The 24,408-nt window shown below is 39.1% G+C and overlaps 1 protein-coding gene across 2 annotated transcripts in view; it reads left to right on the top strand.

Moving 5' to 3' along the window:
- The window catches only part of TNKS (tankyrase), a 129,727-nt gene that overhangs the window by 8,055 nt on the left and 97,264 nt on the right, over window positions 1–24,408 (top strand). For both annotated transcript variants that reach the window (XM_059844353.1, XM_059844354.1), the window contains exon 3: window positions 20,663–20,758. In XM_059844353.1, the coding sequence (XP_059700336.1) occupies window positions 20,663–20,758 (96 nt within the window). The remainder of the gene's footprint in view (window positions 1–20,662; window positions 20,759–24,408) is intronic.

Raw genomic sequence — 24,408 nt, 5'->3', positions numbered from 1 at the left:
TTTAAAATTTGTTGAGAGCATACAAAGAGCTTTTCAGTCAGGATGTGTTTAACTTCTGTGGTTTTTTTTCTGTACTTAATAGTACTTTGTTTCTAAATGGGAACTTCTATTTTTATTTTTTTTACACTCAGAGCAATTTCTTGAACTTACACTCTTTTAACATCTACTAACATGAATAAAATTATCTGCTCACCATTTCTTTTTAATCAAACGTGTAAAGGAAAGCCTGACTTTTAGGTACTTGAGTTAAGATTATGAATTATATGTTCTATGTGTTATCCAGATGACAAGACACAATTATCAGACTTTAAAATAATGTCTTTTTTTCTGAAAGTTTTATTACATAGAATTCCTTCTTAGAAAGCTACAAATTTACAGAATGAAATCTTGTGTTAGCTTATTGCAATATTTAAGTCATTACTTAAAAATAAGCACCAGAAATTGAGTGAAAGAAAACTGGAGGAAACACCAGAATATAATTTTCAGTCTGTTTCTTCTTTTTACAAGCAATGTGATTTCATCTTTGTATGCAAGGTAAAACATGGAGAATATTCTATAGAAATCGAATATAGTTGATTATGCAGCAGTATGTAGGAAGAGATCCATTGATATAGTAGGTTCCAGTAACAGTCTAGTATGAAAATATTGAATAGAAAAGTAAGTTTAATTCCAGTCAGTAACTGGAGTCTAGTATGGGACTTAAAGGAAGTAATTACTTTGGCCTGTTTTGTGCTGGAGTCAGCCTGATTTTAGGAACTGCTGACTGAAAATCCAAGTTTAAATGGAAGAAAGTTTGACAGTAAGAGGCTGAATAGAAAATTGATCTTTTGCTTTAGAAAGTATTTGTCTTTTTCAGTTTTTGAAACCTTGTATTAGAGCAGGAAAGGGTGCAGCAGCACACTTTTGTCTTTATAGATTGGTTGTGACAGAGGTTTTAGGATTTGGCAGGGCAAGGCAGCATGGGTAGTATTGCTTTGGGTGGTTTGTCTAAAGACTTTGATACTCTTGAGAAGTTGGGGCAGGTTAGATGAAGAGGCAGATTATGTGATACATCCATTTTGATGTGTACTGCTGGTAGAAATTGAACATATTTAATTTCTGATGGTACCTTTAAAGTTCAGTCTTAATTCAGCAAGAAGTGTTGGACTTGGTGAAAGGAAGTACAGGGTTAAATTTATGGCTTGTGTTACACAGACCTTCATTCTGTATTCTCTGCACATGGTAGATCTGTGACTCTAAATGTGGATGCGAGACTTAGGGCATGATCCATGTATATGGAAATGTTCAGCATGTAGTACTTGGTGATCAAATCCCAAGGCTCTTCTGCTGTCTGGAACAGTTTTAGAGTTCCTTGGAAGCAGTGAGCAGGCTTGTAGCACTACACACAGTTCTTCTCCAATCTGCCTGCAAGTAGCTGTGGAGGAATTTTGGGGCATTTTTTTATAATTTATTTTAAACAAACAAGCATGATGCTGTTCTGCTTGGTTTAGTTACAGTTATCCATGTCTGTTTACTTCAGTCAGATATTTCATTTGTCAGGGTGAGAGTTCCTACTAAAGGCAGTGGCACCAGTCTATTATGTACTGTAGTATGATGCTACTTTGGGATTTACTTGATTCTGTAAAACTGACAGGACATGAGTCTAGACAAAGAAGTCTATTCTTTCACGTTTGTAGTGATTTTGCAATTTATATCTAGTGGGCAAGGGTATTTTGCTGTCTTCAGCAAAATTCCTATTTCTTTCTAGCAGTTTTATGTAAAACTTATATTTTAAGGTCTTCAGCTTTAATTTCAGCTTTAATTTCTTTTGAAGGAACATGTTTTACAACGGGATAATGCAACAATGTTTTTAGGGTGTGAATTCTGACTAGTAATATTTTTATAGCTTTTTGGAATATATTGTACAGTGCTGCTGTTTACACCTTAAGTGTATGCTGTTGCATCTGATATGATGGAAGAAACTGGCCTGTTTAAAAAAAAAAATTAAAATTCAAAGAATACATCCTTGGAGTGCTTCTTTTTAAACAAGCAGGGTGTGATTTTTAAAAAGCATTGTTTGAAGAACAGGAAATCCCGACATAACCTGAAATTTTTTTCTGAATTTGGATATCTGTTTGAAAAGTGATAGACTCTGTAGAAAGTAGTCATTTAACCTCATTTTTGGCTACCTACTCTTGGCATCTTCTTCCAAATGATAAAATGAGTGAGAATTTTCCACTTTACCTTCTCTCCTTTGCTTCTTCTTTGCCACCCCAGCCTGCATATTTTCTGTATCACATCGAACATAGAATGCTTTTTTTTGGTCACTTTACATGTTAAAAAGGAAAAAAGTGATAACTGAACAGAGTGTGGAGATGCAGCACATTCATGAATAAGGATTTTCAGAGAAAAATTTGAGACATTGAAGCTTAGTAGGAAGACCAGCAAAAGACATGTAGTGACTCTAGCAGCAGAATACTCTTGTGTCTAGCACAAGTGTTGGAATGGAGTTTTCTGTATTTGTGCTAAAGTTACTGTAGGTGCTCAGCTTTTGTGCTGAATTTAGAGTAATAGGTACAAATCCTGCCACTGGAGGAAGCTTATGTAGAAATAAGTATACATGAACTGATGAAAACTCACCAGACTGTGCACCCAGGAAACTGTAAGACAAGAAAATAGCTCATGTGAGTTCTTTTTCCTCTGTTTTACTGATTGCATATTGCAGTTGTAGGACAGTGTAGGGAGGGGTGCTGAGTGTGGCAGGAGTATTGGCTCTCCTAGGTATCAGTCGCTTCTGTGGTCTGCTTCTGGAGGGGAAGATCTTGGTAAGCAGTACTCAGCTGGTTTGCTGACCATCTCTTGCAGTGTATTCAGTCACTGCAGATCTGTTTAGTTGCCAAGTAATTACACTTGAAAACACTGTTTGCTTTATGTGATCAGTTTTTGGAATAAATTTATTGAAGCATTGGAATCAATTGTTAGCATCCTCCAGTATTTATGACTTCTAGGCTTGGTTTATCTGTCAGGAAGATGCATTTTCAGTGTCTGTGAACTGCTTCTAGAGCTAATGAGAAGTGGTTTTGTATCTCAGTGTTGTATTTTGTCCTGGAATAGTGGATGGGTGGTGAACTCTGCAATGTGCATTTGGAGGAATGCTCTGACGTCAGGGTAGTGACTGTTCTGCATGTTGGACTGTGGAGAAAGAATTGTCTATTTCTTCAGTCTGACTGCAGCATAGACTTTCACATGAAGATCCACATATCTCGTTTTTTTTTCCAGAAATGAAGCTCATGATCTCAGACTGTAAAAGCTTTGAATGTATCCTTCTTTCCCATGGCAATGAGCAATTTAGGAACTTGATAGAGGCTGCATTTGAACTGTGTTGCATAGCAATTTGTGTACAAAATTCCTGAAAGCTCTAATTCACTTCCTAAATGCTGTAATGCTTTTGGCTTTGAAGGTGTTCTGTGGCAAGAGAATTTTGCAGTTTAAAAGTCTTATTGAAAGAAAACAACCCTTCCTTTTTTTGAAAAGGAGATTATTCTTGATTTCTTGATGACTTATTGCAAGCTGTTCAGGACTTTAGTGAGAATTAGTGAGCAGTCATATCTGTTTGCCATGTGTATGTCCTTTGTGAGTTTATCGATATCTTTTTTTTTCTTCAATCAAATGTCTCTTTTCCAAGCTGAAAAGCATAGTCTTCTATTAAGTCATCCTGTTGAGTGTTCTGTTTTTTCTGCTTCCTGCCTTCCTTCACCCCCAGCCATTTTTTAGGGGTGAGCAGTTGGTATGGGGGGATATGGACACCAAAAATGGGTGAAGTAGATTTGTAGGGTAGCCTAATTTTCTTTCTGGTTTGGTTTTCTGGTTGCCGAGCACTGCATGGAAATAGTTCAGGGTAGTTCCTGTGTGCTAACAGCTCCTTTAAAACTTATTTGTGTAGCACAGTTGGTTTTTTTCTTGTTAAAAAAAAGCTCGGCTAAAAATAACCTTACAGAAGCTGTGCTTATGCAGTTTGTCCAGGTTTGCTTTGCCCTTTTGTGCATTTGTTTCTGCAGAAGCTGTTCTTGCAGAGATTTTTTATTTTTCCATGTGGATCTCCAATTAAGTGTTGATATCTATAGGACTGCTAAGCTAAATATTATCTCAAGTGTCATACACCTGCTTAGTTTTTAAGGGCATCCTTCAAAATATGCAAACACAAGCATGTCTGTGGTGATGCCATGATTTATGCGTCTGAACATGCAGTGTACTGTTGCAATTTTAGGGAAATAAAAAATTCTATCTACTGAAAAGCTCTCCTCATCACTGTACAAAGCTGTAAAAGTTTTTTAAAATTGCTTTTAGTCCATGCAGTTTTAAATGGATCCACCCACAATTATTTAATGTGACTTGAGAGTAGTGTTTTTACTGGCTTCCTCAGGCTAGTTATAAAATCTACTGTGGCAAAGATCCTGTGGCATGATGAATTTACTGTTCTAATGCTATGAAGTGACCTCTAATGGTACTGTCAAGGTGCATTTGTCTCTTTTTGACCAGAGAATTTCTGTGTGAGTTGTTTTTTTTTTTTCCTCTACCCTTTTTGCACTTGAAAGATAAAACGAGCAAGCAAGCTAAAACGTTTTCAAGCTAACAACTTTTCTCATGTATAGGTTGTGCCCTTAATATAGGGATCACTGTTATTTAAATGCCTCTTTTTAAGCATGTCAAAACATTCCTCATCCTGCTGTGCTTCCTCACAACTGAGGAAGGAGAAGAATTCATTGGTTATTACCTTCTGCTAGTATACATGTTTTGACTGAAAGATGTGGAGGGAGTATTATGTGACTCCTTTCTGCAGGGCAGGTAAACCTTCTGTTAGGATTTAAAAAAAAGTCTATGAAAGGTATTCTGTGGGTAGAAGCAGCACACAGTAAACCTCAAAGGAATTGTAGAAGTGGTAAAATCATAGAACTACAAAAATCTTTGAACTGCTCATTTGTTAGGTCATCTTGCAAAGAAGGCATGTACAGCAAATAGTGAAACTATTGCAGCTTATGGTAATTTTGTGCTAAGAAATTTTAGAATGCTTAGAGTGCTTCCAAGCAGAGGAACTGTAATACTGTAAAAGTTGAAGAAGTGTCTACTTTTACTACCTAAAACAGTAAGTTTACTATGTAAAAAAATCGTAAGAAGTGCTGTCAAGGAGCAAAATTGTATAGTAGGCAGTTCTTTTTGGAGGTGGGGTGACAGGGAGAAGATTTGGTGTCTTAACTGAAAATTAATTAAACTGACTTAGATTTATCCGCTGGATAGACAGAAGCCTGTAAGAAGACTAGTAGCTCCTTAATAGGAATTAGAGGGGATGTTGGTAATTGAGGTCCATGGGGATCTGGTTGTGCATGCTGTTTGTGGGAGAGATGATTCTGAATTCCTGAAGACTCTCTTGGAGAGCTGGTGTTCTAGAAGGAAGCTTGGATTCAAAGAGGCATCCTGGATATATGATGTTCAGAGACGTGTAAAATAATTGGAAAATACTCTCAAGTAAGTACTTTAAAATGTAAAATGTTTTAACTGTTGCTGTTTATATCAGAAAATTCTTAGTATTGTTACTATTCCTGCGTTGACTTTTGAACTACTGGAGTACTACTCTTACTGACTGTTCATAGTGTGTTGCGGGGAGACAGGGACTTGTATTTGAACGTTAGGTTGCAGAAGAGTTTAAAGAACAGTTTAGACTGTTCTTGTGTACCAGAATTGTGAGTTTTGCTCCATTAGGATGACATGAATTAATCCCTGCAGTGTGGAGCTTTCCTATCTGTTAGGTGCAATTAATATTGATATGAGAGGAAAGATATTTTGTATTTGACAAGCTTAACCACATGCAGTCCTTGTTAACAGCATCTATCTGTGTCCCAGTATGCAAAATAAAAATCCTAGCTATTCTTAATAGTATTTATTATTCAGATGCTGATCAAAGCCAAATCAGTTGTTGTGGAAGCAGGCTCGTCAGACTATAAGGGTTAGGAATTATTTGGGTCTGTTTCTGCTGTGTAAGTGACCGCATTTGTTTGGAACCCTGCTTCTCTGAGTAGCAAAATGATTTTAAATTCGTGCATACCTAGTGACTCAAACACCTAATATACTTCTCAAACTGTTTCTTCCTGGGGCCCTTCTCAAAGGAACCTTGCATTATAGCAGACACAGGATGGAAATTTCATGTTTTAGCTTGAGTGGAAGAATACTTTTGTTGTCTCAATTATGTACTTGTTCCTGGTTTTAAATAGTTTAATGTCCTCTAAGCGCTTGTTTAAGCTATGTGAGCTTCTAAATGTCAATATTCATCACAGAAATGAAAGCCTCAAGGGCTGAGTCTCACATTTTTTGTATCTACAGTGTGTTTCAGCGGTCTGTAGTCGGACTTGCCCTATTGAAAGAGACCTGAGAATAAGGCTGCCTTCTCTATGAGCTGTTGGGAGTGGAGGAATCCAGGACTGAAATAATACATTGGTAATTGGGAGGCATTGTAATACTGTTGTCATAGTAACAATGGACTGGAGCGTGAGACAACAGGGCTTTTGTCAAAAGTGACAACAGAAAATGTTTTGGGGCATTCTGCCATGGCAAATACAACTGCAGTGCTCCCTGGTGGACTTGGGCAGAAAGACATGAGGGAAATGGATCAATTCCTATATGAGAAGGATACCTCTTCTGTGTGTGGAATCTGTGTGCAGATGGTTTTGTTATGGAGCGTCGTCTCCAGGAGTTACTGTATGCTGGTACCTGTGCATGTGTAGCTGTGATAGACACTTCTGGAAGAAATCTCTCTGAGCTGTGTCAGTCACACATATGTACCCAACAAAGAAAGGTCTTGGAGTGCAAGGAACCTTAAAATAAGTGGATCATTGATCCAAGGTGGAAGTGCCAAACCACAACATTTTTTTTAACGAGGACAAAACATTGAGCTGGATTAGTCCTCAGGTTAAATCCTCTTCAGGAACAAAATCAACAGTTAACTTTATAGCGGAGAAGATAATGCTTTGTACAAATCAGGTGCCTTGTCTGGGATTTAATGCAATGCATAATTTGAAAGCTGTCTTTCTTTCTGTTAGGTTTAAATTGTCTTGAGAGTTAATATGTTAGGACCTACCTAGGTTTTAGACTTTTTCCCAGTCTTGTTTCTTTTTCAAAATTCAGGTGTCAAGAAAAGAACTTTGTTCCTTGTTTGCTTGCTTGGCACAGGAGGATTTGTGGAGGAAAAGAAAAGAGTAATTTATTTTATGATGTTTCTTTACAAGTGCTAATCAAATCAGAATCTGATTTCTTGCAGTGAAGGAGGTGGTACAATAATATGCAAACACTATTGGAAAATTTGCTGTAGCGTCTTTCTGGGAAGTTAAGGTCTTCAAAAACACTGATGTGTCACCGACATGTTCTATGAAAAATCCTTTCCTTAGGATTTTTCCCTCCTGAGAAGCTGAGAGGCCTCAGGAACAAACTGTAAACAATTCTTATCTGCTGCTGTGGAAGGCACCAGGTGGATCTGTGATTGGTCTCATCTGGTTGTTTCTAATTAATGGCCAATCACAGTTCACCTGTCCAGACTGTCTCGGTCAGAGACAAGCCTTTGTTATTCATTCTTTTTCTATTCTTAGCTTAGCCTTCTGATGAAATCCTTTCTTTCATTCTTTTAGTATAGTTTTAATATATTATTTATCATAAAATAATAAATCAAGCCTTTTGATACATGGAGTCAACTTTCTCGTCTCTTCCCTCATCCTGGGACCCTTGTGAACAATACCACACTGATGTTAGCTTTTTGCAAATTGAGAGGGAGTAGAAGAAGTTGCATGTCATTCAGAACAGAGTAATGGAACAGATGGTCCTTTTGCAGACACTGAAACTGCTTTCAAATGTCCAGTATGAATTTAGAATGGCTTTCTAAATATCTTGTAGAAATAATTAATGTTATGGGACAATGCTTCTGATTACTGTAGCAATATCTGCTTTTAGCTTCTCAGCGGAACCATGTGGTCCTTCGTGCAGTTCATAAGTGGTTTAAAAACAATCTGTGGGTATGTGTCTAGATGTTAAGGGCACAAATGAATGGAGTACATTCCAGCAGAGGTCTCAGATGCTTTCTTAGACTAATGGAAAACATTGATTAAAGTATTACTACAGGATGTAAAAGTCTTTCTTTTAAAAATGTGTAGGCAAATAAATCTTTGTTATATAGTGAATAAAGGAAGGTATCTCTTTTTAATGATTTGGTTTTTCCATAAAGCAAGTGTGCAAAATAAACTGTGAGTGCTTGAAGCCTACTGTAAATACTGAGCTCTTGCTTCTTGTTCTGGGCTGTCTTCACTTCAGCTATTTGTGCAGCTAGGACTCGTGATTGATAAGCATAGACTCCTGTAATTTATTGTTTCACCGTGTTTGTACAAATGCACCATGCAGCAGCAAGGCTGAGGTGTCTGATGTGAATCCTGCTATTCAAGCTGCCGTGTGTAATCTTCATGTTTTTGCTGATGTCTTGTCCAAGCAAGCAATACTTAGTAGTTCCTTGGTTAGGCACAGTACTCTTGACCTAACTATAGTATTGGATAGTGAATGTATATGATGAGGGACACAAGAAGAACATTTTGTTTTTGTATTCTTGTTTGGGGTGATACAAGGATGGCACAGGACATGGGTGACCCTGGAAAAGAATTCACTCAGACTGATGTAACATGCATTGTTCCCTAGCGTGAGAGCTATAGCATTGACGATATCTCACCTGACAGACTGAGATTTTTATGTTGGAGGATATTTGCTTGTCAAGGACCTAATGTTAAATACGCTAAGACTTGCACTGCTCTGTATCAATAGGCCATGCTGGTGAGCAGTTCTAGGACTGCAGGAAAAAAGTAGCTATAGCACTAGACTTTAAAAATTGACAGCAATCTTACTGTTTTACTTAATAATGTGATCTAAGATAATTGCTGGGGAAAGTTTACAATTCTGGTACATGTAGTCAGTTTTTAGTAGAGCTCTAGGTCTGCTTGAACTTCGTATATTCTTAGCTTCCTCATTTTACTTCATAAACAGAATTTTTGAGAACACTTGTGTCATCCGGCTAACCCGTAGCTTTAACCACGTTTTCGTGGACTGAACAACTTGTTATTCCTAAGATTTCATATGTTACTTTTATCTCTTAAGTATTTGGTAGCTATGTTGTAGACTAATGATGGGTTTACAAAATTGACGTGACGTAACGTTCAAGTTTATGCGAAATATGCAAAAGTTATTTTACATTTTGGGACTTCTTTAATAGAAAGAGTTTTAGGTCTTAATCACATCAAAATAACACTCTCTGTGTGCCATAGAGTGTGTGTCTAAGATACCATCTGTGTACTGTTGGACTTGTGTACTGTTGAAAGCTGGTAGGCATTGAAATTCACCTCTGGAAAAGGAGGAATGTGCTCATGGAATGTGTTTGTGGAATGTGACAGTTATTCTGGTGGTTGTTTTTTTCCCCCATCTTGTGCTCATCTCACTGAGTGATGACATGAGAGCTGCTGCTAGGGTTTAAATCCTTTCAATTAATGTTTTTTCAGATGCTCTTTTGTTTTGGAAAGATGGTAGATCCAGGACAGGTTCTCATAAACTTTTAAGATCCCTTTGTTCATGTTGGTTCTCGGGTGTTAGATTTTGGTTCACTAGCACATAGTGCTTTCTGATAGCTACTCAGCTAATTTCACATGCAATCTGTAACTGGACTTCCACCAAGACTTTTTCCCCCCCTCAAATTTCATCAGGAAGAAATGGTAAGCTGACACAGGAGATTGGAATTCATCTTTGGTTTCTCTTAACTCTCTTAAATTCCTTTTCCTCCTAGGTTGTTCTTTGTTGACCTAATTTGCCTCAGTGGCTGCTTTTGCTTTTCAAGGACTCTGAAAGCAGGGCTCTTAATCTGTCAAGTAGGATGTCAGCATTATAGCTGACATTTATTTGAATAAAACTTGAAGTAGAAAGGTGAATTTGTTCAGAGAAAAGCTAAATTGGGACCAAGCCATGAAGAATTGTCCTTAAAGCAGCTTTCAGCTTGGGATATAGGTGAAAACATAAATTGCTCAGACAGTAGGGCAGCAGTTCAGATTTCCAGCTCTTCAGTATAGTATATTAAACCAATCGCTTGAAGCTTAAGTAGTTGCAGAATTGCTGCTTGCAAGAAAAGGGCTTGTGATTTCATTGTTGCATAGTGAGAATCCATACCATCTACAAATGAGCTAAATGGTTTTTGTTAAGTTTTTTTGGACCTCTTTTGATGAAAGGGTCTTCTCTTCCATTTTGCACACTTAACAGTGTACCAGTGTTCCAGATGACTACTCAAACACACTGAGATGTGATTCTTAAGCCCCTTTGTGGAATGGCCACAAATCAAAACATGGGAGGTTCCTTCTGAGTACCGGGAAACACTTTTTGCCATCAGGACAGGTAATAATGTTTTGGCCTGAGAAGTTGTGGACTCTCCTTCCTTGGAGATACTGAAAAGCCGTTTGGACAGAGTGCTGGGCAACTGAGTCTAGGCGGCTCAGCTGCAGCAGGGAGGATAATCTACAGAGATCCCTTTGACCACAACTGTTCCATGATTCACTGTGATTCAGTGTTAAAGGAGTGCATGTGCATGGCTGCAGATAAATGGGAATAAATAAATGCTTAGTGTACGGTCTTCTGTTGCTTGTTAGGTCAATGAAAGGTTTTTCAGTTTTGTAATTTTTTTTTTTCTTTACTTTTTTTATTTTCCTAGCTGAAGCTTCTAGAGTTCTTGCATTTTGCAGGTTCATTGTGGAACAGCCAAAACTTCCTTCGCACTACACAGCTTTTTGTGCAGCTAGTGTTCTTGGGGAAAATGTGTTGGAATGGCAGCACTGTCATTCCAAAACATGATGTAAAAAAACCATGAACAAAAGAACTGCAATTGCACTTAGGTTTTGAGGTGGCTTTCTAGAAGACTGCATAACCTGCATATACTTTTGTTCTCACTCTTAGCTGGAATGGAAAATTTTAGCTTGAAAACTGTTACATCAGAAAAATGAAACTGGGATATTTAGTTCATTAAGTCCAGACAAGATCAAGGCTTTGAATTGCTGTTCGTGTAGGCTGAGCAATCTACTCTGGCTCTTTCTCTGAGGGCAGAAGGATATTATGAGCCTCTGCTCTGCTGCCTACGGGCTCTGGAACCTTCTGTATGTTCTTTCTTTCTATGCATATTTAATCACAGGTAGGCAGAACTGGCATACCAGGGAGCAGTTTTGTAGTGCTTCCTACATACAGAGAACTAATCATAGTTAAAATGACAGAATGAGTAAGGTTGGTAAGGACCATTGGAGGTGATCCAGTCCAACCTCCCTACTAAGCAGGATTCCCTAGAGCATGTTACTCAGGATGCACCTACTTATGGGGCACGACTTGAAGGCAATCGCAGAGGGAGGAGGGAGCCTTTAAAAAAAGTATCTTCTTCCCCTGGTGGAAGAGCTCTTGTGGCCGTGATACTTGTGGTTGTCTGGTTCAGATCCCTCCCCCTTACCTTGCTTTGATTAGATAAATCTGATCTCTGGAACATCTAGTGCCAGCTTAAGTCTAGAATGCATTGAAGTCTTGCAGTACATTGACAAGTGAGGTTTGTGGTATGTAGATATAGACAGGAAGTCAGGTTGTCTTGCTAGGAGGTTGAAACTTCATTGAGTGAAGTCTGAAAGTACTTCTGGGGCAAACAGTGACTGAGACAGAAGAGTTTTTCTGAAAAATTAGGAATTAAAATAAGTTAAGATCCTTTCAAAGTGATGCTGTGTATTTTTTTTTTTTGTCTAGATCCTTTTTTCTCTTCAAAACAAACAAGCGAAAAAGTGGTACTGGGAGACCTTGTTCTCGATGCTTCTTTGTTTTCTTACTGCTGCCTTGAAGCCTCTTTCTCTGAATTGCTCAAATAAGCTGAAGGAACCTGATCTCTAAGTGGTGTTTCCACTTAATCTTTTACTGGGCCTCTGCTCAACTTGTTGCTGTAGGAACTAGTGCAGTTTCTACAGCATATGAAGTCATGAGAACCTGCCTTTCAAAGATCAGATCTGTGTCAATAAAGGGAGATACTTGATATACTTGATATGGCTGTCCTCTGACCCTGCTGGACTGAACGGACATTTTAGCTGTAAAGCAAGAAATGCCTCTGCTAGGAGAGCCATATTCCGAGCTCTGTGTGTGTGTGTGTGTGTTGTCTTGTCCCACATACTGATGCCCCCAGCAGTTGCTGCAATTGTGTATCTAATGACAAGGTAACAGAAACATGCAAGCAGGTGCTGTATTTATCCAGATCACCTCACGTTTAGTCCAAGTAGCATTGTTAAATGAGAGCTAGCTTTCTTTTACTTGAAAATGACCATTTAACACCATCTATCTGTATAAATTTTAAAACTGTGGATCTCCAGGAAGTGGCCTGCAGGATTACAAGCAGAGAATGGTTTGGGTTGTAAGGGACCTTTAAAGACCATGTAGGCCATATCCCCTGCCATGGGCAGGGATAGTGTTCACCAGATCAGGTTGCTCAAAGCCCTGGGCAGTTTGACCTTGCACAGTTCCAGTAATGGGTATCCACAACTTCTCTGGATGTTCCAGCTTTGCGAGAGGTTCAGGTGGGTGACATCTGTAACTTTTCCTCTGGCAACTGATGGAATCATTTCATTGTGGGAGGCTACCAAATGAGTCAGGCATGATCTGCTCTTTCTGTCTCTAAGCAGCTCACTGTCTTCCACATGTTTTGGTATGTCTTCTAGGAGAATCTTCCATGATTTTACTGGTTGTGGAGTGAGGCTGCTTGATTAGTAATTCCCAGGGTCTTCTTTTTTACCTTTTTTCAAAATGAGCCTGATGTTTTTCCAGTCTGGGGATTTGCCTTACTGCTAAGACTTCTCAGATATGATTGAGAATTGCTTGGACATTTCAGCATCAGCCTATCCCTTCAGAACCCTGGGATACATCTCACTGGGTCCTATGGACTGATGTACGTTCAGGTATCTCAAGTGGTCTTCAACCTGAGATTCACTTGGAGTGGAGAGAACTGCAGTCCCAGCCTTGAGGTGTAGGGAACTAAGAGATGTGGGAAGAGAGATTCATATTGAAAGCTGAAGTGAAAAACTGTTGAATAGCTCAGCCTTCTCCATATTGGTTTTTGCTAGTTCTTATGTCTTATTTATAAAGAGGGAGGTATGTTTACTTTAATCTTCCTTTTTCTAGCCAGTGTTCCTGTAGAGCTGTGAATTTCCTTCTTGTACTTCAGTTTCATCAGGAGGTCCTTAGTCATGTTTATCTCCCACTTCCCTTGCCTGTTTTCTTACATGTGGTAATTGAGAGCTCCTGGGCTTTATGAAAAACGTCCTTAAAGGGCTGCCAGTTCTGTTCAGCTCCTTTGTCCCTGGGGGCAGCTCCTGGGGGATCCCATCCATTAATTCATTCAGCAACTGAAAATGCGCTCTGAAAACTTGGAGTCCTTACTCAATTCTTCAGTGAGTCTGCAGGGGTGTTCTGGACGGCTAACAGTTTACTGTGCTGCTTTTCCAGCAGGTGTCAGGGTGATTGGGGTCCCCCAGCAGGATCAGAGCCTGCAAACATGACACCTCCTGTAGCTGAAGGAAGAATTCATAGAATTCATTATGAACAAGCTTTCCTTGAAGAGGTAGACTGTAATGAACACCAGCCATGAGGTTTCCTTAGTTGGCTTAGCCCCTAATTTTTACCCATAAGTTATCAACTTTTTCATTGCTGTTTTTTCAGGGCAGCTCTCTGGAGTCAATGCTTTTTTTAAAATTTGTTTTTTGGGGGGGTTGCTTTTTTCTTGGCGGGCAGCCACCTGCTTGCTTTTTCTTCTTCCCTGTGACTTCTGAAAATTTTCCAGTTGTCTATTGCAGTATTCCAGTTGTGTGGTCCTTTGCATGATGTTTCAGTGATAGTGATGATTGTAGCTTTTTAGCTGCAAAGTGGCTTCCACCTCCTCTGGTTTGCTACCGTGCTGTGTGCATGGTATGGAGACACTTCAGCTGTGTCTCTGACCTTACCACCTTCTTAGAGGACCGTGCCAAAATTCCTTTGAGGCATTTCACAGGTGTTTTCCTTCTAGTTCCTAATATATCATCAGTCCCTGACTTTTCTCTGTTGCTCAGAAATTTATCACTTTTTCTCGGGTACTTGTCTGCTGCTCCCTCTTGCTGTCAGAACTCTTGTTTCTGTCTAGGCTATTAGGGAACACCACCTAATTCCCTTTAAAATTTTTTGTTTCAACATAGTGGAGCCTAACATTGCTTTTGTAAGCTTCTGCTTCATACTACTGTAGTTGGTGTATTTGTCTCTTGCTCTGTCTGGCCCCAACAAAGAACAAAACCAACATGCTGCTTCATTGGGGACAAACCCATGTCTGGGATAATGGGAAACTGGAATGCCCTGAACAAGGGAAGTAGGGAAGGCAAAATGATGGGAAGCACTAAGCAGCTCACACTGACCCAGTAGGACTTTGGCTGGTAACATTAGATATACTCTAAACTATGAACACAAAATTCCTCTTTTCAGCTCCTATCACCGGCATGTGTCCCTGTGCTGTCCTTGTTTGTGCCAACCAGAGCATGTCATGTTGTATGAGGACTGGGCAAATGATTGCTTCCCTAATCTGCCTTGTTGCCTGACCAAATGTTTGCAGATGCAGCCCCCCAAAGCAGGGTGGGCAGCACAGGGCTAGGTGTGGCAATTCTGCCAGTGTGGTCTGGGTGAAACAGGTTGCCCAGACAGGTTATGAAAGTCTCTTTCTCTGGAGATATTCAAAAGCCTTCCGGACACTCCTGTCCCTGGTCTGCCACCAGGTTATCATGTCTTCTAGCCAATGATCTACCTGCAGTGTTTCCAGATATGTCTGCTTATTGCCTCTATCCTATCCTGACTCTGAACTACGTGCTTTGGTGTGCTTAGCCTTTCTGCTCCTTAATCTTCTCTTCATTCAACTTTGATGGCATTTGCTACAGAGGGGCAGTCAAGAGCATAGGACCTGTCTCTCCTTTTTTTCCAACTCCTCTTGACTGAGCTGGCAGTGGTGTTTGAGGCTGTGGATGTCATCAGGTCCAGCAGCAATACTTAAATCCTTAGAGCTCTGTACAGCCCCTGTAGTGATAGCCTCTCATGTTTTTTCCTTGCAGTTCCAATGGCTGATGGGTACTACAGCTTGTTTCTCCATGACACAGACAAGACTGGGTTTGCTCACAGAGGTGGAAGTTCATCTGTGATACAGCAGTGGTTGATATTATTAGCCATAGCTTATGTATTCAATTTTATAAAGCTGAGAGTAGGGTGCTACAACTTTTGTTATATATGGACATTTAACAAAAAGGCTTGTGTATCTGGTAACTTGCTAAAATTGAATTATTGGCTCTAAATCACAGAAGTATAATATCTAGGCCAGAAACTGGTGTTCTTGTAACATGAGAAAAGCTTCAAAACTTTAGTGGTTTCATTGACACACACTTGTAGTTTGATTTACATGTACTGGTAGGGGAGAAGATGCCTTTAGCGTTGGCTGAGAAAAGTTTATACTTTGGATTCCAGAGTGTTGTCTAGATGTTTTCAGAATGTGAAGGTAAATAAGCACGTTATGTTTCATGTTAGCTTGGAAACATCCTACACAAGGCTTAGACTGAGAGGTGTGTGTGTTCCTGGGACCTAAAGTTAGTGAGAGACTGACCAGCTCTAGAGGTGTCACTCAGAGAAATGGAAGATAGTGCCTTCAAAAAGAGGCCTTTTTCTTAGGTTGTATCCTCTGTGCCTTGATTCTTCAGGAGAAAATAGATAAAGCTCAAGTAATATAGTTTGAAAAGAACTTTTGGAGACTGTCTCCAGAAGTTGAGTTTGAAAAAGGGGAAGAAACAATATATAGTAAAGCTGGGGTAGCTGGAAGGGATGCCCCAGCTTGTGCCCCAAGCACAAGGCAGTGGGTCAGTGATAAAAAATTGGTGGGGAGAGAGCAGGCAATGGTAGAGCTGTGAGCAACACTTGAAATATAATTAAAAGCAGTAGGCAGCTTGGAGTACAGATACTTCTGGGAGGTCTGCCTGTTGTTTTTGCATTTTTCACTCAACAGTCAAAAATTTGCATGTGCCCTTTTTTTTTGTATTTGCATGCATCTGATTTGAAACCCAATGTGAACTTTTCCATCAACATTCCTGTAGAGATAGTCAGTAAGCTGTAGATTTTGGGCCTAGAGAAGTTGTCTCTGAACTATACCAATCTTTGTGCTAATATGAACAAACAAATGTATTTTTATCCCTATTCTATTTCCATTGTATTTATGTCTTTCAATCAAAAGTGTTTTCATTTGGTGCACTTTCAACTGTGGGAGTAAGAAGCAGGAAGGACTAAGTACTTGAGTGATGGTTTCTATGTAGACAAGCTTCCTTCTCTCCACCCCAGTAAAAACACACTTATTGATAGCTACTGGGGAAGTTTTTGCCATATCTTCTTGGTGAAAATGTGAAAGTTGAAAGGAACAAAAGTAAAAATGTTTGCTCTTGACAGCTCAATGAGGTTGTGTTGGTTAACTTCACAGTTCAGTATACCTATGCCAGGAGGCTCTGGGCCAAGTGTCTCATTTTAGGAGTCATCCTGCTGTAGTGAGTTGACAGTAATGTGAAATAATTAGTGGTTGTAGTATATGCTCTATGCAATAAAGCAGCTTTTTAAAAAACATAGTAAGACTTATGGCCTTTCTTGTCTCTAGTACTGATCTGATATAATAGCAGTGTAATTAAATAAGGTATTTCAGATAGTGTGTAAAAATCAGAACTTCAAGTATTTTAGCAGTTGAAGTGAGGGTAAAAAATATAACTCCAGACCAGTCTATGTTTGTACTGTAGATAATGTTACAGGGTTTTGACATCTATATGCAATATGAACATTCAGTAAAAAGAGGATTTTCTTTATACTGTTTGTAAAAAATGATCTATAGAAAAGGCAGGACTACTCTGTTAATGGTATTGCTAGATTATTAAGGGCACTGCCTCCAATACAGAAAAATAACACACCCCAATGTCCCCATTGTCCAGAGGAAATAAACCAGCATATCCAGGTATTCTAATTAACAAAGTTTCAGGAGCTAATTTTTGTGCACAACATCCTTGCAATACAAGGAACAATTCTGTTCCTTCTAGAACTGGAACAGAAGTTTCTTGATAGAAACTTACTTCCACATTCCCTTTTCAGGCTACTCAGAAACCATTCTCTAAAACAGTGTGCAGTGTTTGAAATCCAAAATAGCTACAATTATCTAGAACAATTCTCTTGCTCTGTTGTGTTTCTTTATAGAGGGAAAGATTTTCCCCACAGAGGAGATCTATCTTGCAATTTTTACACATCCTGGCGTATTGAAAAGGAAATCTAGAGAGACAGACTGTGTCTAGATGTCAAATACCCTGTTGTTAGAAGAGACTTTGTCTTGGACTAAATTGTTGAAGGTTTTGAAGATGCAGGAGAACATTCAATAAGAAGCCACCTGGGGTTTGCCAGGTATTGAAGTTCAGCTGTGTTATACTGATAGCCTAAACATCAAATGCTGGATTTCTCTTCTTAATTCCTGTTGATGACAACATTGCTCACTGGGATATCTTTTTGTGAAATTTTGTACTTAAAAGGTATAGAGATGTTAGAATAAAATAGTCAATAGAGGAAATATAATAATAAGATGGCCTTTGTGACCCATTTGCTTTTTTCGTATGCATTCTATTGCAGTCTTTATATTTATGTAATTGGTTTCTTTTTCCAAGATGCCATTGCCTTAATTTCATGATCTAGATGTGTTTCTAGGACTGAATAAGGGCAGTATCTGCAGGACCATACCTGTGGCTGTTGGAGAAGCTGGAAGATGAGTGGGATGAATGATTGCAGAGACAAGTAGGATGAGCCTCATGGTTACAGCAGTTGAGTTCTGATAGGTTATTTTTCTGAACCTCATTTGGCCACTTTAAATGTGTGTTCCACAGGCAGTCAATAATTCCTGGTTTTCCAGACAACCAGCTTAAGCCTTGTTAGTAAATTTTTTATGTATTTGCCTGGGTTTTAAAAAGCCTAAAAACTGGACGCAGAAGTTTTATGTTGTAAGCCATGGCCAAATCCTTCATGGTTCATTAGTATGACTGAACAGGTTAGATATAGTGTGTAATTCTTTGTCATTTTACCAGGGGAGGAGCTGGAAGCAGTACTGTGTGTGTCATCATCTGTGTGTGCCAGTAGAAGAAGCAGGGAAGCCCTCTTGATTGGTTTGCATAGGATGGAAGAATCAAGAGACTTGAAAATGTGCTTCTGTTTTAGCACTGAGCTCAGGCAGTTGCAGATGCCTTTGAGAGTTCTACATAAGTTACTTGGCATTTTCTAAAGTCACCTTTCTGGCCCTAACTTGCCTCAACTTGGCATCACTTGCTAGTTCAAACCTCCAAATGGGTCAGATCCCAATCATTCCTCTCTCTTCGTCTTTCTTCATGGACTTTTTTCCTGGGTTATTATCTTTTCCCCTGCCACATCTTCTTTTCCAGTTTTCTCCCCTAGCTCTTTGACTGAGGCTTTTTGCCATGTGAATCCTTTGTTGTCTTCTGGTCCGGTCAGAGCTGTGTTTCAGTATTTTGTACTGCCTGCTTTCTTTTGATGGACAGCTAGTTGCTGGTAATGTCTTTCAGGCTACTACTCCTACCCTGGTGCTTCTTGGGACAAATGGCTTCTCTCTTCCCAGGTGTACAGAGTCACCAACAGGGCCCAAGGGAAGAGAGATGAGACATACAGAATCTGTCTCTCCTTACTCAGTTCCTATAATGTCTGTTGTGTTTAAAAAAATCTGCAAAAGGTCTTGTTTGCCTGTTCCTACTGGAATGTGCCTGAGTGGCTTGAGAGGCTGGCTCAGTCTCAAACCTGTCCGTGAGTAAGATCTCTCAGTGGGTGTTAGCATGTATGGCACAGATGGTGTCTTCAGAAATGTAGGTGCTAGAGCCTAACAAGATTCGGTGAGCACGTGCTAGCTGTTTTTTTTCTCTCCTCCCCATTATTTTGGTGATTTTGTCTTGACACAGGGAAAGAAAACCCCACCACCAAACAAAAAAAGCTTAGGTTTTTTCATAGGCTTCCTACTTGAGTGTTCTTTCAAAAATACCAGGCAATTGTGCCTTCTCATCAAAGAGTAAGGTAAGTCAGTTTACTTCACTGAAGCACCAGACAAAAATTCAGCTTGGGGGCAAGCGTGTAGCGTTGCACCCTGTAAGTTAAAATAGATGAAGTTTGGTAATGTTTAAAGAATTTGAAGTCAGAAATGTATAAGAAAAGAGGTTTGAATAAAAACAATACTACCAGTTAAATTTTTAATTTAGAAAAAAAAGGTTTTCAGAAAAGTGTTTCTTGGTTAAAGCTTTTTAAAAATCTATACATATGTGTGTGTATATATATATACACACACAGTATCAGTAATTAGTTTTGTTCTGAAATGGATTATGTTTTTTCTGGAGAATTTTGTGTGTGAAGAATTTTTATACCCTTAGTTACAAAAACTGTTTACAACTATTTCTTTGTCTTGACTTCTTGAGTCCAGCTGTATCACTAGAAATACTGTTACATGAGCAACCATAAATGTCAGCTGTTTTTTATTACTCATCTCCGTGACCTGAGTTTCTGTATACTGTTGTGTTATTCACACTTGTACAAAATAAGTATATTGCTCTGAATTTGTAATATGTTGTGCTTATTTTGCATGACATTTGGGGCCTTTTTGTCAGGCTTCTAATGTTGCTATGGGCTTAGTTTTCCAGCTCTGTACAAAATGTCTTGGTGGTGATCTGTATTGCATTATGTTATTTCTGATCAAAAGGGTTCACAGGTAAAATACTGTGAACAGGTGAAATACTGGGATTTTTAAACGAACTTTTCTAGTTGATAGTTTACTGTATCAATGCCTTCCTAGCCTTATGATTGTATCTTGTATTCTAAGTGTTTTTATGTACTTGAACTTGCATTTGTTTATAAGCTTAGTAGGGAAAAGAAATACCAGTGAGTATAACAGCCTCTTAGCATCCAGTCTGCAGGGTAGCAGGTTACAAATCTTACCCTATTTGTTACACTTCTTGAAGGTGAGCTGATATGCCATGGTTAACATTTCCTATGCAAGTGATGAGCCACTGAAAGGCTGGAGTATTGCTGACTTATAGAGGCGGGGTAACTTGGAATATTCAGCTGGAAAAGGAACAGGAGTGGTAACAAGCAGCAGTAGTGGTAGTAAAGGCAGAAGCAGGTTCCACAGCAGACTTCCTAGTGTGAGTCAGTGAATGCACAGAATACCAGCTAGCTGTCAGGAGGAACCCAAACCTGACTATTGCAAGAGAGTTGGGGTTCATGTTTATCATGCAAAGTCATGTGGTCTTACCATATCTTAACTTGCCAACTTAGCCGTAGTCCGGAGAAGATCCTTTGCTGCAGTGCTTAACAAAAAAAAAAAAAAAAGAAAAAAAAGAAAAAAAAAAGGGAGAGAGAGGGAGAAAAAACTGAAGGAAAAATAAAGAAAAGTGTGCAATGTTTGTTTATGCCTCCATCATGCCGAGGAGACACTTAACAGTAAATAACCTGTGTATACCTGAGGTAAGATACTGTTTCTGCTTTCCCTGCACAGTGCTGCTGCAGCACGGAGCTGATCCAAACATTCGGAACACCGATGGGAAATCTGCACTGGATCTGGCAGATCCTTCAGCAAAAGCTGTACTCACGGGTAAGATGCATACATCTCTCAGCACTGTAAGCTGAGTTTATTTTGTCTATAAGTTCAGCATCAGAAAAGCCTTCTGCCTTTCCAGATTTTCTGTTGTGTAAGAGCATTTTAAAAACTGTCTTTTACTAGATTTCGTGTCGATGTAATTGTTGTTAATCTGCTGTGCTGCTATAGGTTTGCTTATTCTACTTATGCTGTAATTTTCTGCTGCAATATCATTTGTTATTTACTGTATTTCTCTGGGTTTTGTCTTTTTAATTGATACCAAATAGACAGATTGAACAGGATCCCCTAGCCCCTGGAAAAAAAAATTGGAAAAAAAAAATCAGGTCAGTTGTTTTAAGACCTTCACTGTTAGGCAAGCAAGGACATTTGTGTAACTATAAAAGTACCTGTGATCTGAAAGACAGCCTGCTACTGATTGCAGAGATCAATACTTAGTTTAGATTTTGCTGCAGATTCACATGCTGCGCTTTCCTTCCTCTTCTCGTTAGTCATTTTGTGTTGAACCCTTTCTCATCTACCAGTTTTTTCCTTTTTTGCAGCTGTTAACTGCAAAACAATGTTTCATGAAAATATCCTACAGATATAACTTTGTTTTTACAGAGCTTTGATTTTTTAATAAATTAACTGTTGTGGCATACCAGTGAGCATGAAAAGTATAATATATAGTTGCCTGTCAAATCGGTATCAAGAAATACATGGTCCTCTGTGCTGATTTTGTCATCTAGGAAATAATGCTTAAAAAAAGTAATATTTGATTTTAAAATATATACTATTAGATTTATAGAAAGGGATTCAGCAGCTGTGGTTCATTTGAAGGAATAGCTGTTTTTCTTTTGCCTTTATTTCCCCTATTCTCTCTCTCTTTTTATTGACAGCTTAATTTATGAGTTATGTGCTATGAAACACCCATATTCTTTCTTCAGATTATGTTCAGAGCACACCAGCTCCCTTCACTTTGTCAAGAACATTTCCTCATCGTCTTTCTTCAGTGCACTGAGTGCTATACATAATTATCTACAGTGCTGCAGTGATTTGAGAGTGCCTTTGGAACAGTGTACTTTAAATACATATGATTTACTTTAATTACTCTGTGTCAAATTTAAACACGTTCCTACAGTGTTAACACTAATGTTAGCTGTGCTAAGCAGGTTAATCTGACTTTTGGCTGTTAATGGGTACAGTTGTACAGATGCTGAAGATAGAGAGGGCAGCAGGGAGTCGGTGTACCTCAGAAATGTTAAAGGATATATGCCATTTACTTGTGGGGAACTTGACATACCTACAGTGTGGGGGTTACAAGCCCCAAGCTGCTCTTCAGGCTATGCATCTTCAGAGGATAGTAGAAGATTAGGAAAGTCTGTGACCTCATGTCTGCTCCACTGATTTCTCTGGGCACTGGATCACCTTGTGCTTTAGGCAGAGGAGAGGGCAATGTGTCATAGCAGACAAGTGGAGATGAATTTGAAGCAGCCCTCTGAGAACATCCTGTGAAATGCAGCCAGCCTGTCTCTGGGCTCACCCCCAGTGCCTCACGCATAACATCAGTGACTGAAGCTGTCTGCAGCCAGTGAATGTTACCAGGTTGTGCATGGAGACACACATGGTGCTATAAACATGTTTAGTTGTTCATAAGAAAGCATCATTTTTGGGTGTGTTTGTTCTTCCCAGCAAGAAAATCAGCTTTTGTTTTATCAGCTTTGTCCTCAAGGTGGCTCTTGGCTACGCAGGGCTCTGTGCTGTGTACCTGAGTTCCAGGCTGTGCAAACAGGGCTGTAGCTGCCATGTGATGCACAATAACTGAAAAACCTAACACTGGAGATGTCATTTAAATGGAGGCTAGCTATTAAGAGCTGTATTTTTCTGGGTGTTGCCCTGTTTTATACTATCTCTGTTAGGCTGCTATTTCTCATCCATTTTCCATATGTTGTTACCTTCAGGTCTTGCTTCATCCCTCTGCAAGAAGGAGGCTTAAGGGATTTCTTAGGATCTATCTGACTGGGGATAATCTTTAGCTACAGCAATGCTTTGCAATTAGGTGCATCAGAACTTAAAGGTATTACTGGATTAAGGATGAGGAGGATATATTAACTTGATTTTCAGTATTTAGTACTGAATGGTGGGGTTTTAGGAATGCTCATATTTAGAGCTTTTGGAAGTGGAGCACAGTCTGTAATTTGTTACTGTGTTTGCATCTTAAAGCAGCATGCATGTGAAGGCTGCTCTCATTGTTATTTTTGGTTCCTTTTTCTATCTGTGTCTATCATAGAATGTCCTGGGTTGGAAGGGACCTTAAAGACCATCTAGTTCAAATCCCCCTGCTCTGGACAGGAAGGAGGCACCTTTAATTAAACCAGATTGCTCCGAGCTCCATCCAACCTGGCCTTAAGCACTTCCAGGGATGGGGCATCCACAGCTTCTCTGGGCAGCCTGTTTCAGTTTCACAGTAAAGAATTTCTTAACATCCAACTTAAACCTACCCTCTTGCAGTTTGAATTCATTTCCCCTTGTCCTGTGCCTACACTCTCCTCTGGTAAGAAGTCTCTCACCACCTTTCTTATAGGCTCCCTTTCAGGTACTAGAAATCCACAATTAAGTCACCCGGAACTTAATTGTGTTCTTCTCCAGGCTGAACTGTTCCAGTTCTCTCAGCCTTTCCTCATAGGAATCATGATAGATCATATGACCATAATAGACTTTTCCACATTGCTGCTGTATTGGTTGTTGAAGAACACGGGTTCTTCTTAAAACTTTTTTAACCAAGTATTTGCATAGTTTCTTGCGTCTGTGTTAATTGCTTTGTGAACGAACTGTGATTACAGTGTCCCTTTGACCTCCAACACAGCAAAAGTAAACAGAAAACTTGTTGGTAATTGATTAAACCTTTTCAGTTTGAAAAAGAATTCTATATGTGTTTTAAAAGGGAAATTCCTGCTGCATAAAAAGCACTTCTGCTGTTCTGGCAGCAAATGCTCAATCCACAATGACTTGTTCTTTTCTGTCTTCCAGACTAGAATACTGTATACTCTCCTTTTCACCTAGGTAGCAGAAAGGACATGCAATGCAGTACTTTCTGGCATGACTTCCAGCCATTTTCTTGCAACATCCTCTTAAAATATGTGTTTAATAAGGATACATAATGCAGATGAAAGTGTAATATTTTGATGGAAATGGGCTTTGAAAACTTCTTTGTAGAATAAAGGGAAGGATGTAGAAATTAAAGAGCCAGTACCATCTTTTTCTTCTTCAAAAAAAGTTACATAATTGAGGGATCTACTTTTTACTACCTAGAAAGTAGCCTCTTTTCCTCCTTTTGCAGGATAGGTAGCATTTGTGTGAATCAAGCACTTCAAGTTTGAGAGGGTGAATATTTTGTTTCTTCTTAGTTAGCATCCCATTCTGTTCCTGAATCATGTTGTCAGGAAAAGGATTGTAATCATCTTTTTCTCTAGGCTGAAGTGGTACTACAGGCTCCAAAAACATATCACATCGAGGAACATCTAAGAACGGTTAAATAAACCAGATTAATATCCTAGTTTTTTGTTTGGTTTTTTTAAAATTTTATTTTAGTTTAATTGTCTTTGAGATGTGTGGTTTCTGAGATGGGAACTCATCTTTGTTGCCATACATAGCAGTGTGGCACTCCC

This window comes from Haemorhous mexicanus, chromosome 4 (assembly GCF_027477595.1).
Source record: "Haemorhous mexicanus isolate bHaeMex1 chromosome 4, bHaeMex1.pri, whole genome shotgun sequence".
NCBI lineage: Eukaryota > Metazoa > Chordata > Aves > Passeriformes > Fringillidae > Haemorhous > Haemorhous mexicanus.
Note: the sequence above shows the minus strand (reverse complement) of the source record. Positions and strands in the feature narration are given on the sequence as shown.